Source organism: Gorilla gorilla, chromosome 2, assembly GCF_029281585.2.
Source record: "Gorilla gorilla gorilla isolate KB3781 chromosome 2, NHGRI_mGorGor1-v2.1_pri, whole genome shotgun sequence".
NCBI classification, from domain to species: domain Eukaryota; kingdom Metazoa; phylum Chordata; class Mammalia; order Primates; family Hominidae; genus Gorilla; species Gorilla gorilla.
In genome coordinates, this window is record NC_086017.1 from 141,708,649 (window position 1) to 141,726,611 (window position 17,963).

The following is a 17,963-nucleotide window of genomic DNA, read 5'->3' on the forward strand; positions in this document are numbered from 1 at the left end:
CAGCATCTTTACTATTTACATTCCATTGACAAAGAACTGTGGTTAAGGACCTGGCCAAATTCGCAGTTGATGAGTGGTCCAGTAGAGACTTGAGTCATGCCCCAGACTCCAGAGCAATCCCCACTCCTTGGTGAATAATCTGTTTTTTAACTTGTCATTTGCCAAGTTGACACATCATACTACATACGGAGTAGCTGGTAAATGCACACTCCATGGTTAGTCTGCTTGCATTCAGATCCAGTTCTACCACCTACAAGTTTACCTGTCTTTAAAATTTTCTTACCTTAGGATGACAATAAATATCAAATTTTAAAAATCACACAAACTTGGCTACTCTGGAGAAGTCAGGGCTCCCTCTCTCTTCCCTGCTACTCTTCCATTTGCCTGAGACCCTCTTTTCCATGCTTTTCTGTCTAGCTCCATCTTTGGATTTCAGTTTGGACTTAATTACCTCAGAGAAGCTTCTTTTGGCCTTCCAAGGTTGAGTTGGGATCCCCTCTTCTGGGTTCCTATGGCATCATTTCCCCATTCAGCAATTGCCACACTGCTTTTTGTTTCCTTGTCTATCTCCCTAACCAAACTGTGAGCTCAGGTGCCGACTTTGCTGGGTTTTTTTTTACCCCAAGCATCTGATAGTAGTGCATAGTAGGTGATCAAATATTTGTGGAATCAACAACAACAAAAAATAGACGAGTGAATGGACAGATAGCGAGAAGAGAAAAAGGTCAGTAGACAAAGAGTCAAGGATATTCTCCTTGGGACTCCTGAATTCGGACCAGAGAGTAGGGAAACTGGGGAGGTAGGGGGCGTTGAGGGTGGGATGAGGTGGTGGCTTTGGACCTTAATCTCACGGTCTTCGTTCCCACGGAAAAGGGAGGAGTTCCTACCACCCAAAGACTCTCTCTGGCTCCCTTGCTAGATCCTGCCTTCTGCCAGAAGACCCCAGAATACAGGCAAAGCCGCCAAAGAACAACAGTTCCAACGGTAGGAGCAGAGCTACTGCCTTCAGTGCGCCTCGGATCTGCACGCCCTGCCTATCTTTGGGGTACAGAGAAGACGCGTACCATGAAAGCCCCAACTTCCCCTCTTTCTTTTCTCCCACGGTCGGGACCTTAGGGTAGGAGTTTCAAGAGGGGAGAAGCCGGTGGAGCAGTAACAGCCTTCATAATGTCTCCAGTCCCGCTTCCGTCACCTCCCTAAGGCTGCGCCCCCCTCCCGGGGGACGTGCGCTGGGCCCGGGGCCGCCGGGGCGGGGAAGGGTCGGGCCCGGGGCGGGGAGAAGCGTTTATATGTCGGCGAGGGGCGTGGGAGCTGCCACCCGCTTGCCTGCGGGACACCGGAGTCAAGAGGCTGCCCACGCCGCTGCCTGTCCTTTCCACGGTTCCGAGGTGTCCACCGACTCCCCGCGCGCGGCAGGCGGCACCAAACTCTGCGCTCCTGGCGGTGCGCTCTGCCCGCGCAGTGCGCGTCCAGACGAAATCCGCCCCGGGCTTTGGAAGTGCAGGGCTGGGGGCTGCATGGAAGTTTCCCCAAGGTAAGTCCAGGAGCCAACGCTGGGCCAGCAAGAGCCAAAACTAGGTTTACAAGTGATCAGTAGTTGGATGGGAGGGACCGGCCAGAATAGAGGAGGCCGCATGAAAAAGACTGCGGTGGAGGGAAATAAGTGAATTTCAGAAGCTCAAAATCTCCTCCTTTGGCTTTTCTCCTCCTCCAAACAAGAGTAGCTGCCCTCACCTCGTCTTTCTTTTAATTTTTCGCATCCGACTGTTGAAGAACCTACAGCACACTCTTGTCATTCTCTGCTCCCATCTCCGCGTCTCCCACCGCGCGCCAGGGCGCCTCCTGAGAGGTGCGTCACCCAACACTGTGTCCTCACAGCACAGGGTCTGGCGAGTGGCATGTACAGTGGACCACTCGCGGAAACAAATGAATGGAGTTAATCAGGGTGAGTCAGGAAAAGTCACTTCCAAGCCTGTACATTCCCAGCCTGTACTTTTGTTCTTGCACTTCACACAAATTTATTAAAGAGGGTTGGACTTTTACTGCTGTCTGAGGGGAGGAAGGAAAGCAGAGAAAATGCACCCTTTTCTCAATTCCCAGAAACATTCTGCTCTGAGTGGAACCCCAATTACCTGGCTCAGTATCAACCATGCAAGTAATTTTGAAGAGGAGAGGAGGCAGGCTGGAAGAGGAAAAAAAAATGTTAAAACTAGGAAGTGATTTTCTTTTCTTTTTTGTCCTTTTGTGACAAGGATTTCTCATTTCTCTTGTTAAAAGTCTACTCTATGGATATATTTAAAGAGGACCTTTGCCAGTGGATGGGTGTGGGGGTGATAGGAGAGAGGGGTGGTGACGGTGGTTAGGAATATCTGAGACAGTAAAAATCCTAACACTTGTGGCAGGAAGGATATCAGCAGTCTTCTGTTAAGAATTCTATAGTTACAGAATTCAGCAGTCATGTTACTTTTTCTAAACTAATCTATTTAATGAGTAGTATTTTTAATATAAAATGTTCAATGTTAAATTTATTGTTCAGTGTCTTCATAGAGGAAGTCACTTACATAAAAATCCTGAAACTTCTAAATAATGTTCTTTAAAATACACAGCCTTAATAGTTCTTGTCTTTATAAAAGAAGTTGTCAATTAATTTCTCCTTTTTTTTGAGACGGAGTTTCGCTCTTGTTGCCGGGGCTGGAGTGCGATGTGCCATCTCAGTTCATCACAACCTCCGCCTCCCGGGTTCAAGCGATTCTCCTGCCTCAGCCTCGCGAGTAGCTGGGATTACAGGCATGAGCCACCATGCCCGGCTAATTTTGTATTTTTAGTACAGACGGGGTTTCTCCATTTTGGTCAGGTTGGTCTCGAACTCCTGACCTTAGGTGATCCGCCCGCCTCAGCCTCCCAAAGTGCTGGGATTACAGCAATTTCTCCCTCATTTTATTCCAAAATATTAGAAGTGCAGAGGAGAGAAAAAGAAGGAGAAAAAAAAATACCGCGCCTCAAAAGAAGGTGTGTTTTGGATGTTGTGCCATGTGAAATCAAATTTTATAATGTTCATGAAAGATGTTAGGTTAAGCATTCATTGGAGAATCACCTTTGGCTTTTATGTTTTAGTAATTTAAAAATTTTAATTTTGCTAAATTTTTTGTGAACCAATTCTCCGGAAATACTATTGTTGAATATAAATACTTGCAATTTTCAATTTTTCCATTCCCTTCAGATAGTCTGAATTTCAGAAAGTTTCAGTATTTTGAATATTTTGCAGAAAATATTTATTTATTTGTATAGACAGTACCAAGAGCATCTAATTAAGTCACTAAATGAAGATCAGGTTGTAAAAATTATGAATAAAAATTGGTGCATTATTTAATAATCTCTATACTTAGTACGCTATAAAGTCCCACTAATACAATGCTCTTAAAAATGACTAAAAACAACTTGTCTGTCAGTAAATATCCGCTGACCCTGGAATTTCTCAAAAATATGGGTTTGTGAGCTAGACCCCCTGCAAATATATAAAAGTGATCCAGACTAATGATTATGTGTTGTAATCTAAGAATACTCATTCCTACAGTCCTAAGAAATAAGTAGGAAGATTAGATTTTCTATGCTTCTTCTTATGCTTCTAAAAGATTCATGAACATGACTTTTCCAGGATGATTGTTGGCCAAAATTGTTTTTTTTCCTTTCCTGACCTTATTGTCGTTATTTAAAGTATAAGGTGGATTAGCTTTGCTCTCCAACAGGTCTAGATTCAAGTTATAGACAAACTCAAACAATGCAGTTACCTCTCTGAGTCTTATTCTTGTCACCTGTCACATAGGGCAGTGATATCTACCTACCTCACAGGGGTGTATGGGGAAAAAAACAAGATCTTTGTAAAATGCCAAGCACAAGTGCTCAATAAATGAGGACAATGGTGGTGGCGATGGTGGTGGTAAAGCCATCATCATCATTAGATCAGGCAAATAGAATTGTTTCCAATAATTTAGTTAATATTGAGCCCAATTTTATCCTGTGTTCTGACCTCACTCAAATACTTTGTTTCCATGGAATGTAATACATGATTAACAGGAACGAATGATCTGCCAAACATTGTAATCTCCTTGGAAGTGTTCTAGTTTGTAGAGATCATGGAGATCATTTAGGGCCTGTCACTCTGGCATGCTGCTATCCTGGAAGAGATGTTTGAGGATTGTGGCTGTTTTGCTTTTACTACAAATTTCTTCATATCTTAGGCTTTAGCATTTGAGGAGACTTTTCCGTGAGGGTCAAATTATGCCTGCAGGTAGGAGGCTTTTAGAAGTGCACTCAGTGTTTTAATTTCTTTGGCTAATGCTTTTGCAATAATAAAAATGTCTTTCTACTTTCAGCAGAAGAGTATTATATTTAGATTTTCTGAATTTTAAAGCAGTTACCAAAAGCTACGCTAAGTTTTTCAAAGGAGTTTAAAAGGCATAAATGATCCTTTACAAAATAATGACTAAAGGCCGAACTTTCTAAATGAAAAAATAACTGAGTCTTATTCTCAATTCCTCTTCTGTTTCCTCGCCCTCCTTCCAAAACTGGTTTTTTCTTGAGGTGACCCCAAGGCCTTGGCATGGAAATTTAGAGGAGATTACCACATAAAAATAGATACCATTAGCTAACATAAGTCACGTACAGAAGAAAAGATCTTTTGTGTCTCTTGTATCCCTAATGCTTCCCACAATACCTAGCACTTAGTAGGTATTCAGTAATATTTGGTAAGTGAAGGACTTAAAATTTCAAAATTCCGGCTAAATTATGCATCTCATGTAAAGCTGTAGCAGTTGCACTTAGAAAATCCAATAACATGCAAAATCTCAGGGAAAATTCCTAACGTGAAAAATCTCGGGACAAGATAAAGGAGGCAGTATCATCTTTGTGTCTCTACTTCTGAAGTTCAGTCTTACTAAAACACCTGGTCTATCACTACTGACTCTAAATCTTATCTTTATGAGCTATTTTGATTGACTGACATAACCCTAAAAACTAATACATTTAACAGTCCCGAAGAACAAGTCTAAGGAGATGTACTCATTTAATTTTGGAATGATGAGAAAATTTTTCCCCAAATGCTCAACTGGTAGAGGGGAGGGAAGAATAGAATATACAAACCAACTTAGTCTTGCAAATGTAAACCTCAGTATTCTCCTTAAGTCACAAAGGCACAAATAAATATACATGTAACCATTTTAAAACCATTTACAGTTAAGGATGTGAACATTGATTCGACTCTAAAATATTTTTGTATTGCTCTGAGTACTGTATCCTACACTTTAGAGGGGAAAGATTTTGCCAGAGTTAGTTGGCAAAGGCATTTGCGTTGGCTTGAAAAACCATAAGCTAATCACTTATTTAGTCCGTTAAAAACAACTTGATTAATGTTTGGTGAGAAATTCTGACTAAAATTCTCTATTATATGCTTCCAAATACAATAGAACTTTGAAGATCATAAGCAAGTCACAGTCATATTTGGCTATTACTGTTTGTTATAAAACAATCCCACAGTATGTCAAATGGTCTGTGTACCATATTTTCGTACCCCTACCTCATCCTAAGCCAGCATGTGTAGTTAACTTCATAATCTTGTTTACTTTCACATTTTCTCTGGGACAGCTAGAAACTTTAATGTGAAGATGACATTATACACTGTAGCAGATTCCCTCAATATCCAGGCTTTTCTCCTCTCTGCTGGCTACAGATAATGTGAGGGCCCTGCCCATATTTTCCCACTGTGTTCATTCTTTCAGTGCATGCTGGAGGCTTCTTACTTCAAGCACTGTGACTCTGTCTGAGGGCTTTATCGGGCCTTGGGAGCCTGCCTGACCCATGTAGGGTAGGCCAGAAGGGCCTGGAAGTAAACACCCCTGGAGCAATACCTTACCCAATAGTATATGAAAGTTGGTGAGTAAATACCCCACTTTCTCACATCTTAGGTGAGGCAACTTTTGAGGTATGAACCACACATTCCTCCAGAGGTACCCAATGGAACTGAGCTCCAGCTGCTCATAGTGGTAAACTACCTGCTCATTAACATTGACTTTTTTCCCTTCTCTGTCTCACTTCTCCACTCCTTTACCAGGAGTTACCTCCCAAATAAACTAATTGAATGAATTCTTGTCCAGGGTCTGCTTTTGGGAGAACCCAGTCTACCATAAACTTTTTGGCTATTTCAGTAAATGCAGTATAGGTTATTCTGCAGTAAACTAAGTATAGCTTACACTTAGCCAAGTGGACTATAGATGCCATTCTAGCCAAAAAGTAAATCATGAATGGAATTCTTGCTTTCCACAGTGGAGAACAGAATTTTGTCTGTAGCTAATACTGTTTCATTGGTGTCTTGGTGTCTTGTTTCACTTGTATCTTATTGGTCATAACTGGATCCTAAATTCTCATCGCCTTTTTTGGAAACTGTCATGGGACATGGAGGGAGATATCAGTGAAGATTTGGTGTGACTCCAGAACAATGAGGGTTTAGTGTGATCCCATAATTAGAGAAATAGCACAAAGAACACATTCTGCTCATGTTATGTAAAGAGGTTCTGGAAAGTGGTTCAAACACATGCTCTGTGAAGATAATGCTGGGCCCTTTATTTTCCTGCTAGGTGTTCCTATCCCCTCCACAGGTTGGGTCACCATTTATTTATCAGTGATTTTCTAATCCATACCGCCAGGCCAGACCTCTCCTGAGAACTCCGGTCCCAGATATCTAACTGCCCACAAGGCACTTGAAGATTTGTTTGCACCACAAGTCCAACAATTCCCAAATGGTACTCATTCTCCTCCCCCAAACCCTCCCCTCTTCCTGCGAATGGCACAACCCAGTGGCCCCGTCAGAAAACTTTGAAGTAGCCTTGAGGATCTGTCCTTCTCACTTCATCAACAATCCCATCTAATCAGTCTCCAAGTCTTACAAATTTAATTGCCTAACAATCTCTACAAACTTCTCTCCATTCTCCTTGTCATCACTGCATTTCCAAAACACCGTCATCTATTTCACTCAACACCGGCCTCCTAGTGCCCCTCCCTGTATCTAGTCATGCCCCTCTTGTAGCATTCTCCACACTTCAGCCTGAAAACATCTGCTCACACTTTTCTCTGGTTAAAATGCTCCAATGGCTTTAGGTAAAATCCAAAATCCTTATCCTGGTTGAAAATCCTCCCACCACTCCACCTTAACTGCGTCTTCTGCATCATGCCTTCTTATTTTGTTCCCACTACTCCCAGTCCTCTAGTTCTTTAGGGAGATCTTGCTCTCTCTCACCTCCTGCCACTTGCATTTTGGAATCTCTTCTACCTAAAACCATATTCTTCAGACTCTCAACCTGGCTAACTGCTTCTTTCCCTTTAGAGCTTAGCTACTATGTTCATTCCTTGAGAAAAAGCATTACTGGACCCCCTTACTAGGAAAAGTGCCCTTCCCTGGATCCCCACAATAGCCTGGGCTTCCTTAGCCATATCGCTCTCCCACTAAAAGCTCTATTTCTTAGTCTTTCATGTTCACCAGACTGCCTTCAGTGCCAGCTACTAAAGTATCTGTTGTATGAATAATGAGCTGAAATCAGGTTCCTTACTAGCTGATGATCATGGGCAAGTCACCTAACTTATCTGAACTTCAGTTTTCTCATCAAGGTGGAAATAATATTCAAGCACAGGGTGATTGAGAGGAGCTGATGAAATTATGGATCTGGGGTTCCTGACACCTAAGTTGGTGCTCGATACATAGAAGTTATTTTGGATTCAGCAAGGTAGAACTAGGCTTGCCTTGCCTCATGATGTTTTGAGACAGTAAAGGCTACATCCTGGAAGGTATAAGTTAAAGGGGCACTTTGATGTAGCAGCTCTGGGAGGAACCCAGAGGGAGGAAAGTATCATTTAGCTAAAAGCTAAAAGGTCTTTTAAAACCTTTCAAGAGGTGTGTTTTTGGAAATGCAAGTGATGTAACTACATATAATGGCATCTAATTCCCTCACAGTTTCTTCCAATCAGTCTTTCTCCTTGAGTTTCAATATCTGCATTCCCTGGATTAATGCCATGAATCCAGTTTCTAAACTGAGATTTTTTTCCAAGAGTTCTGCCTTAATTAGTTATTCCCCGCTCCTCCTTGGTTTTTTTTCCCCCCTTCTCCACGATTACTGTCATCAACCTGAAATGGCACCATTAAGCACCTAATCTTTGAGCCTCCGGGGAACTGTCATCAAAATGCTCAGGAACCGAGATGTACATTTACAGGCAATGTAACTGGGTAGAGGCAAGCACTAAACAAGTTCCTCAGCTTGCACTGGTGAATGATGAAGGCAGAGAATTTCTTAGCTTTTAGTAGAGAGGTGAATTAAGTACATAATTGGGGTGGAAATTGGGATAATAGCACCTCAGGGAGCTGTCTGCACATTTTAAGGGCTTTTAGGTATTTAGTAAGTTACTGCTTTGACGCACTTACCTAATAGTCCATAGCAAAACAGTTTTCAAGTTCACTGGGCCAGAGGTGCCCTGCCCCACTCTAAACATACAAAGTGTATAAATTCCTTTTTTCCTATATATCCTAACAATTTTGGAATACATAGTCACTTGTAAGTAACAGTCAGTGTACTCAGAAAAATAGGCAAAATGGTGGTTAATGGTGTTGTCTATGTTGGAGTCCCACCTCATTTTCTTGGATCAGCTTGAATAGATAAATTCATAAATATGTATTCTTAGCTGCAGAATTCTTTAAGTAGTTGCCTTTTTACTTCCAAAAGCATGAAGGACTTTATTTATCTGTTTATTTTATTTCTCGGTGCTCTTATCAAGTCTTTAAATTTCTTCATGGAGAAAACAGCAATTAGGCAATAGATGTTCCTATGTCATCTCAATCAGCAGTAGCAAAAGTTGTTAAGTTGGGCAGTGTGCTGGGCACCGACTGCATGATTCCATGCCTTCCATCCCTGCTAAACTCCCCCTTGAGAAAGGAGATATGCACTGTGGATGCAGAGCTGAAGCCATGCCACTAACTGCAGCCACTAAGCAATTTTGGGCTGGGATAGAAATACCCTAGGGAAAAAGAGATGAATGACTTCAGCTCTTCACAAGGTGGGTCTTCGAATACTCCAATCCAGAGTTTTCTACATCAATGAACTCAGCACTTACTAAACATATTATATACATTATCACATTTAATCCTTACAACAACCCATTATCCTGCTTTCACAAATGAGAGTCCAGGATTTCAAGGTTCATCAATTGCTCAAATCACAGCTGGCCAATGAAAGAGATTTGAATTCTGGATGTGGTTAAAACTCAGGCCTTGATACTGCTATCTGTATATTCTGCCAGGTAATCTGGAAGATGTGTGCTTCAAAAGCCTAGAAACTTCTAACGTGGACAAAATTTAGATCCCTGGATGCTCAGAATACAGTTCAGAAGTCATATTTTTCATGGTAAGAGGAAATTTTGACTCAGTATTTTTTAGAAGAGGGGAAAAAGGGAGACTGCTAACATTGTGAACATAAAGTCTCAAAATGGCGATGTTTGAGAAGTCGCTCAGGGACTTGGATCTCTGTTATTGAAATTGACTTTAGTAAATATTTTCAAAAGTCCATTCTCCTTTTTTTGCTGTTTGACTTTTTATAGAATCCTAGAATTTCAGAGCAGAAATGGATCTTACAAATCGTTTCAAGTATTTTTTTAAGCAAAAGTGATTGGTTCTTCCTCTATGCTCTCCCACAATTTAAATCTTTTCATGAATTCTTGTCGATCCCGGGAAAAAGACAGAAGTCATGAGTAGGTCCTGCAAAGCTGTGAATGGCCTGGACTCTTCCTCTCTTCCAGTCTCATTCAGTGCCATGCTCCCCTTCTCTCCCTGTGTTCTGTTTATACTAGACTTCCTTTGCTTCCTTGACCATGCCATTCTCCTTCTTGCCACGAGAACTTTGCATCAGCTATCCTCCCTTCCTGGAACATCACATTCCTCCTGGGCTAGTTAACTCTCACCATTCCTTCATCATTAGCTCAAACAGCATTCCCTCAAAGAAGCCTTCCCTGGACTTTCCAAGTTAATCAGTTCTCCTCATTATGTAGTGATATATGTCATCACAGTGTATAATAATTCAACAAATAGTTATTAAGCATTTTTTTTATGTACAAACCCTATTCTAGGTGCTGGAAAACAGACAAAGTCCTTGCTCCAAGGAGGATATAAACAATAGAGAAGTCAATAAATGACTTATAGGTAGTATTCCATGCTACCTTAATTAAGAAATTAATTGTGGAGCTAACGACTGACTATAAAAAAGGTGGGAGGTAATTTTGGATGGGGTGGTCAGGGAGGCTTCTCTGGGGAGGTGACATTTGAGCAGAGATCTGAGTGAATATGGGAGGAAAATATGAGTCCCTCTTTGTGAAGTCGGGTAGGGGGACACTTCCAAGCAGGAACAACTTTGGCTTGTTCGTGGAATGCAAGGAGGCCATAGTGGCTGGAGTGGAGGGAATGAGGAGAGTAAAGATGAGATCAAAGATCACATGGGCATGGCTCACATCATTAAGAGCCTTATGGACTGGGTGTAAGGAATTGGAATTTAGCCTAAGTGTGATGAAAGGTCACTAGAGATTTTGAACATAGGTGCACCAATCTAATTTATGGTCTTCAAAGATCCCTCTGATTGCTGTGTGAAGGATCTATGAAGAAGGACAAGGGTCAGGTACTGTTAGTGCAGTAGTTCCGCCAAGAAGTGATGGTGGCAGTGATGTGGTTTGCAGCTGGTGCAAAGTGGTTAGATTTAAAACATGTTTGGAAGTACTATTGACAAGACTTGCTGATGGATTGGCTCAGGAGTTTCAAAGAAACCTCTTTTTTACATGTATCACAGTTGTAACTTTACACTTATTCATGTAATTCTTTAATCAGCACCTTATAGTTTCAAAGGACTATATGCTCCATGAGATAAAAAAAAAAGTCTGTTTTTACTTTTCATTGCATACCCACTGCCTGACTGCCTACCAGGTGATAGATGCTTAATAAATATTACTTGAATGAAGGCATGAATAAGCGAACGGATAAATACATAAACTAAAGCAATCTTATTCTATAGATAAGGAAAATGGGTCTCCGAGAGTTTAAGTTAAGGAAATGGCCTTAGGCCTCTCAGCTCAGACTAGAACCCATGTCTCTACGTTCCTCTTTTAGGCTACTTTTCCTCTTGCAGTAGAGCCACTGTGAACCTCATACTCTTTTATTGTGGGGAGGGAAGGGTTGCCAAAATGTGTTTCAAAAACTCCTAATGGATAACTAGTCTGTTTAGCCTGGCACTCACGAATGGCAGTCAAGAGTTATTCTAATCACCTTTGAGGCTCTGTTGAGGTAGCTCAAGTCTATTACACTTTTTTCTCTTCTTTGACCTTGTTTTCTTCTCCAGTAAAGATAACTAATCTTGACTCACTATTGGTGAGTGTTATGCTTAGGACCCAAAAGAGGTCAGCCTAAGCCATCTGATTTGTGTCCTGTTTTGAAAGACACTATAGGTCTTTAGGCAAGAGCAGCTGGTGTGCTTAATCTTTATATAAGAAGGTAGCCATTCAAAAATGTTCAGCACCCCCCGCCAAGGGCATTTTGAAGAAAATCAGTGGAGGCAAGCTGTGATTAAGAGGGAAAGGAGAATAGAATACAATTAAGAGTCTCCTCTGTTCTCTTGGAAGACAAAAGCTGCCTGAAATGTAACTTTCCCAAGCAATGATCACATCCTTGGCACTCTGCCTTTCTAATTAAATTGCTGATACATATATATGGATATTTCATTTAATGAACAGCTGGTAAAATTGGATCCTTGCTCTGCAGAGGTTTACCAAAGCACTTCATAGTTTCAGTATGATTGAATACTAATCATTTACTCCAGAATACAAAAAGAGGAAATTAAACCTGACCTAGCTGCTTCTCATCTGGGACCTTCTAGGCTGCATCCCCCATGGTCAGCATAGTAACTTTATCTGTTGTTTCCCATCAAGTTACTTCCAATGTTACTTTTCCTTTTTTTTTTTTTTTGGTTGTTATTGTTGTTGTTGTTGTTGCCCTCCTCTTGGAAGCAACACCTGGTGCGCCTTTACGTTTTTCAGAGCTGTTTCTGATGCTCTGAGACCCAAACCCTTATGAGGTTTCCAGGAGACAGACATTGAAGAGATAAACACTCAGATGAAAGCTTAATCATAGATTTGAGATATGCTATGAAAAATAATAAGATGCTATGACAGAAAAATCTCAGAGGGAACCTAAGTTAATAAGGACAGAAGGAAAGGACCTCCTTGAGGCAGCAGCATTGCAATGAAGACTTGGAGACGAGGACTGAACAGGAACAAGGAAAGAGGAACAAAAAGGTTGCCAGAGAGGGTGGCAGTGGCCAGATGGGCATGTGGCAGGGCTTTTCAAACTTTGATGGGCATGCAGATCACCTGGGGACCTTGTTAAATTGTTATTCTAATTCAGTAGGACAGGTGATCCTGCATTTCTGATCCCCAGTGATGCTGATCATGCTGATCTGAGGACCACTCTTTAAGTAGCAATGGAATAGGGCAAGGGTTGCAGAGTTTTTCTATAAGGAGTGAGATAATAAACATTTTAGACTTTGCAGGTCATACTGTCTCTGTTGCAACTACTCAGCTGTGCCATTGTAGTGTAAACGCAGCCGTAGATCGTACATAAGTGAATGGGTATGGGTGTGTTCCAATAAAGCTTTAGCAAAGCAGAGCATCATTTTGGCTCACACACCATAGTTTTCTGACTCCTGGGGCAGAATCAGGTAGTATTGGTTCTTAGGTTCAGATGCACATCAAAGTCACCTGGGTTTGAATAATCACTCATCAGGTTCCTATTTCAGATCAATAAAATCAGGATCACTGGGGATGGGACTGAGGCACTGATAGACTTAAAAAGCTCCCCAGGTAAGCTGGGAGCAGTGGCTCACGCCTGTAATCCCAGCACTTTGGGAGGCCGTAGGCAGGTGGATCACAAGGTCAGAAGATCGAAACCATCCTGGCTGACACAGTGCAAACCGTGTCTCTCCTAAAACTATAAAAAATTAGCCAGGTGTGGTGGGCACCTGTAGTCCCAGCAACTCGGGAGGCTGAGGCACGAGAATGGCGTGAACCTGGGAGCTGGAGCTTGCAGTGAGCTGAGATCATGCCGCCACTGCACTCCAGCCTGGGCAACATCCCCAGGTGATGCCAAGGTGCAGCCTGGGCTGAGAGCCACTCTGGGCCTCAATCTTATTTGATAGCCCCTTATTCTCTTTGCCCTAGGAGATAGGCAAGGCAAAATGACTCCATCTTTTCTTAATTCTGAGAGATCATCAGTTGACCAATAGCTTTCAATGAAGAGGAGAAAAACACAGCAGGAAATGTACAAAAACACAGCAGGAAATGTTAAAAAAAAAAAAAAAAGCAGGAAGTGTACAAATCTCTAGTAACACACATCCTGATTTCATGCATGTTAAAATCAGGGTGGAGTGGAAATGTTCACTCTAAATTCAGGAAATATGGTATTTTCATCCCTAGTATACAGATGAGGAAAATGGAGCACAGAAAATGTATTGTGCAGATTGTATGATGATATGCCAGGGAGACACAGGCAACCTATTGTGACTTAGCTTGCTGAACTGCTTAAGCTCTTCTGTCCCCTCTGGGCCTTTCCAGATACATGCTGATCTCCCTGCCTTGGACATGCTTCCTCACCTCATTACAATCACCTGTTTAATTTCTGCTTCTCCTTCAAATCTTCTCCTCAGCTTAGTCATCTGCTTTTTCTGAGGTATCTTTCCTGGTCCCACACCCACAGAAGGGGCCCCTGCTGGGAGCAGCTGTAGTCCTTAGTGAGGTTCTCTATTAAAGCCAGATCTCTTTCTGTTGACATAAATTTAACCTCCTGGCCCTGGAAAAGTTCATGAGGGAAAGGACCATGACTGCCTTGTTATTTTATCTCCAACACCTGGTATATGGTAGGGGCTCAGTGAATTTTTGAGGATTGCACGAACTCAGTCCCCCTCCTCAGCAGAGGGCAGCACAGTGGTTTAGAGGAGTGGTTCTCAAAGTGTGGCCCTCAGCCCGTCCGTATTAGCATCACCTGGAACATTGTTTGATATGCAAATCCTGAGGCTCACCATGACCTACTGATTCAGAGTCTCTGGGGCTGTGGCCCAGCTGTCGGTGTTTCAGTCTAGCCCTCCTGACGATTCTGAGGCTTGTTCCAGTGTGAGGATCACAGGTTAGGGTATGGACTCTGAAGCCAGACTGCCTGGCTTCGAAACCCTGGCTCTGTTCCTTAAAAACTGTTTGGCTCTGGAAAATTTACATCACCTTTCTGTACCTCAGCATTCTCATCTATAAAATGGAGTTGATAAAAATACCGTCTGAAGCTTGTTCCAGTGTGAGGACCATGGATTAGGGTATGGACTCTGAAGCCAGACTGCCTGGCCTCAAAACCCTTGCTCTGTTGCTTAAAAACCATTTGGCTCTGGAAAATTTACGTCGCCTTTCTGTACCTCAGCATTCTCATCTATCAAATGGAGTTGATAAAAATACTAGTAGCTACCTGAATTGGATTAAATGAGATAAACAACCTAGAGCTGTTAATACAGCACTGCTCAAAGTAAATGGTGAAAATATGTTAACTGTTAGTATTATTAACTGTGCAACTCTGGGAAAATTTATTCTCTGAGTTTTATTTCCTTTGTCTTTAAAACAAGGATTAAATTTGCCTCACAGGGTTTTGAAAGTTAAATGGTTGTAATATGTTAGGGTGCTTAACCTTTGGCTAGGCTATGGGGCCCAGTTATTTAGTCAAACACCAGTCTCCATGTTGCTGTGAAGGTGTTTTTTAGATATGATTAACATTTAAATCAGGAGATTTCAAGTGCAGTAGATTACCCTCTGTAATGTATGTGGGCCTCATTCAATCAGCTGAAGGCCTTAAGGAAAAAGACTGAGGTCCCCTGAGGGAGAAGAAATTCTGCTTCCAGACTTAAGACGGCAACATCAACTCCTGCTGGAATTTCCAACTTGCTGGCCTACTCTGCAAATTTGGGACTTGTCAACCCTCGTAATTACGTGAGCCAATTTCTTGAAGTCTCTCTTTCTCTCCTCTCCACCCCCCTCCTCTACACACACACACACTCACACACACACTCACACACACACACACAGAGTCTCTCTCTCTCTCTCTCTCTCTCTCTCTCTCTCTGCCACTCACACATTGCCTTTCTGTACCTATTGATTTTGTTTCGCTGGAGAACCCTAATTCAATGTGCTAAATATGTGTAGGTCCAGGCTTTTCAACCTATATAGTTTCTCAACTATTGACCTTCGGGCTGCACAATTCTTTATTTTGGGGAATTCTTCTGTGCACTGCAGGATGTTTAGCAGCATCTAACATCCTATTAGCAGCATACTAACAACAGCAGTGGGTTGACCTCTACCCACTAGATGTCAGTGGCACCCCACACCCCAGCAGAATCAAAAATATTTCCAGACATTGCCAAATGTCCACTGGGAATGGAAAATCTCCAGGTGAGAACAACTGGTATAAAAAGGAAAATGTAGGAGCTCTTCCCCCTAGTTCACTCCCATTGAACCAGTGCTGCTCTGCTGCCCACATAGCCTACATTCTCTTCCCTTTCCCCATCAAAACACTGTCCACAAAGTCTGGCTCAAAATCACTACTATCAAAGGTGGCTCTAATAACCTGCCTCCCCCTTGAGCTTCTGCTCTCATGCCTGTCTTTTCACAGAGTTTTCTAATGTGCTTCTTATAGTCTCATAGGCCTGTGCTTTGTCCTTCTCCATTGAAACCCCTTGAAGGCAGGGGCAGCCATGAAAGAGAAGCAGATGATTTGATTTGAGTCAAAATCCTGCTGTTTACCAGCTTGTGGCCTTGGTAAAGTCACTCGTTCTTGCTGAATTTCAGTGTTAACATCTGTAAAATGAGAAGAGCAGAGTCTACCTCATAGAGTGGTTATAATGTAAAAGCAATTTATAAACTATAAAAATACTGTATATGTGTTTTCCTCAAAGAAAAACCATGCCTTTTTCTGGTATAGAGATAGACAGCACAGGGGAAGAGGTTTTGGGAGGTGTGTTTAGGATGAAATATGACTTTTGAAAAATGCCAGATGAACATGTAAATGCATGGATTTGCATATCATATTTTGCATTTTGCTTTAATTTTCTTTTGATAGCTTTTGAAATAGGATCTTTTCTGTGTCCTTCTGAGATTAATATATAAATAACCTAATGGGGCAGTTGACAAGGCGATGCAATTTCCCTAGTTATTGACTTCAAATTCCTGGAAATGATGCCACTTATCAGCATTTCTCCCTACCCCTATTGTCTGTTGTCTTTATTCACTCAGGGAGCACCTGTGCTTGACACTGAGTATTTTTCCTTCAGAATTTATTAAAGCAGCCACTTTACAGAAAAATAGTTTCTGTACCCCCCCATCCCACTCTGCCAAGGCATTAATGTGCCCCTTTTCTGATCTTCTACACTCCTACCTTGGGCTCGCCCACCTGTGTGAACACAGGTCTGCCCCTTGCGTCCCCAATCAGACTCTGATTTCATGATGTCCTGGGCTGTCTTTGCTGGATTTTGTGTTCCCAGGGGCTGGTACACTGACCAAAGCAGGTGACTTACTCATGAATGTGACAGCAGTGACTCACTAAGGTTCCAATGCTACATGTCCATCTGCCTGTGGGATGTCTCCACTCCTATGACTTGTGGACACCTCAGATTCTGTGCTTCAAGGAATTAAAACTGGATCTTACTTTATGCACCAGTTATCTAAGTTTGCAAAGTTAATCATTCCAAAAAGTAGTGGCCTAAAAACAATATCTCTCATGGTTCTGTGGGTTGACTGGGTTTCTGGGTAATTCTTGCTTAGGGTCTCAGTGAGATAGTGGCCAGAGTCATCACTATGTTTTCAGTCACATGTCTGGCACCTGGGCTGGGAGGGCTGGATCATCTGGGAGCTGGTTGGGCATCTCTCCTGACCTCTTCACAAAGCCTCTCCATGGAGCTAGCTTAGATTTTTTCACAATATGGATTCAGAATAGCGGAACTCCTTACTGGCAGCTGACTTGGCCCGGAGCAAGTGCCTCAGGAGCCTACATGCCAGCTCCAAGGTTTCTTATGACCTAGCATTGAAAGCCTGAGTCCATCACTTCTGCCACATTCTACTGATCAAGTAAATCATTAAAGCTAACCTAGATTTAGGGGAAGGGAAAATCGACTTTTCCTCTCAGTGGCAGCAGTGGCAAAGAAATAGCGGCCATATTTTACCGTATTTTCTAACAGGTGCAGTTTGTTGCCTCTGTCAATAATTCTTTCATAGCCTTACATCCCAGGAATTAAAAAAAAAAAGCAAAAACGGTGTCAAGCACAGGTGCTCCGCCTAATTTAATAACAATGGATTTCATCACTTCGTCACCTGCTTGCCACTTACCCTCCAACCCTCTACCAGATTGGTTTTCACAAGATATGAACACTCCTTTTTTGAAAGACCTTTGTTTGTTCCTTCTTCTTGCATGACATCATTTAGCATTCCTTTTTTCTTATGATTTTTTTCAAATACACAGAAAAGCATAGTGAATAATGTAATAACTATTCCTTACCCAGATTTAACAATAACATCTTTCAATGTTTGTTCAGACTTTTTTAAAAAATAAAATATTACAGACAAGTTAGAAATCCTCTTGGTCCCCCTTTCTGCTCCCATTTTCCACTTTGCATTCCCAGAGGGGACCACTGTTCTGAAGTTGATTTGTATTGTTCCAAGTTTTGTTTTAATGTACCTCTGCTTAAACACTTGGTATTTTGGTGTGTTTTAATAATTTTACATGGATGGTATTGTACTTCTGAGACTTCTTCCCTAAGCCTCTCATCCAAGGATAGGAGCCCTGTTGTGGGTAGGTCATGTCAACCTACAAC

The 17,963-nt window shown here is 42.0% G+C and overlaps 1 protein-coding gene across 1 annotated transcript in view; it reads left to right on the forward strand.

The window, feature by feature from the left end:
- The first annotated feature begins 1,313 nt into the window (after nucleotides 1–1,313).
- Nucleotides 1,314–17,963, forward strand: part of LOC101152234 (collagen alpha-6(VI) chain) — a 155,867-nt gene continuing 139,217 nt past the window's right edge. The window contains exon 1 of the mRNA XM_063704177.1: nucleotides 1,314–1,534. Within this exon, the coding sequence (XP_063560247.1) occupies nucleotides 1,518–1,534 (17 nt within the window). The 5' untranslated portion in view covers nucleotides 1,314–1,517. The remainder of the gene's footprint in view (nucleotides 1,535–17,963) is intronic.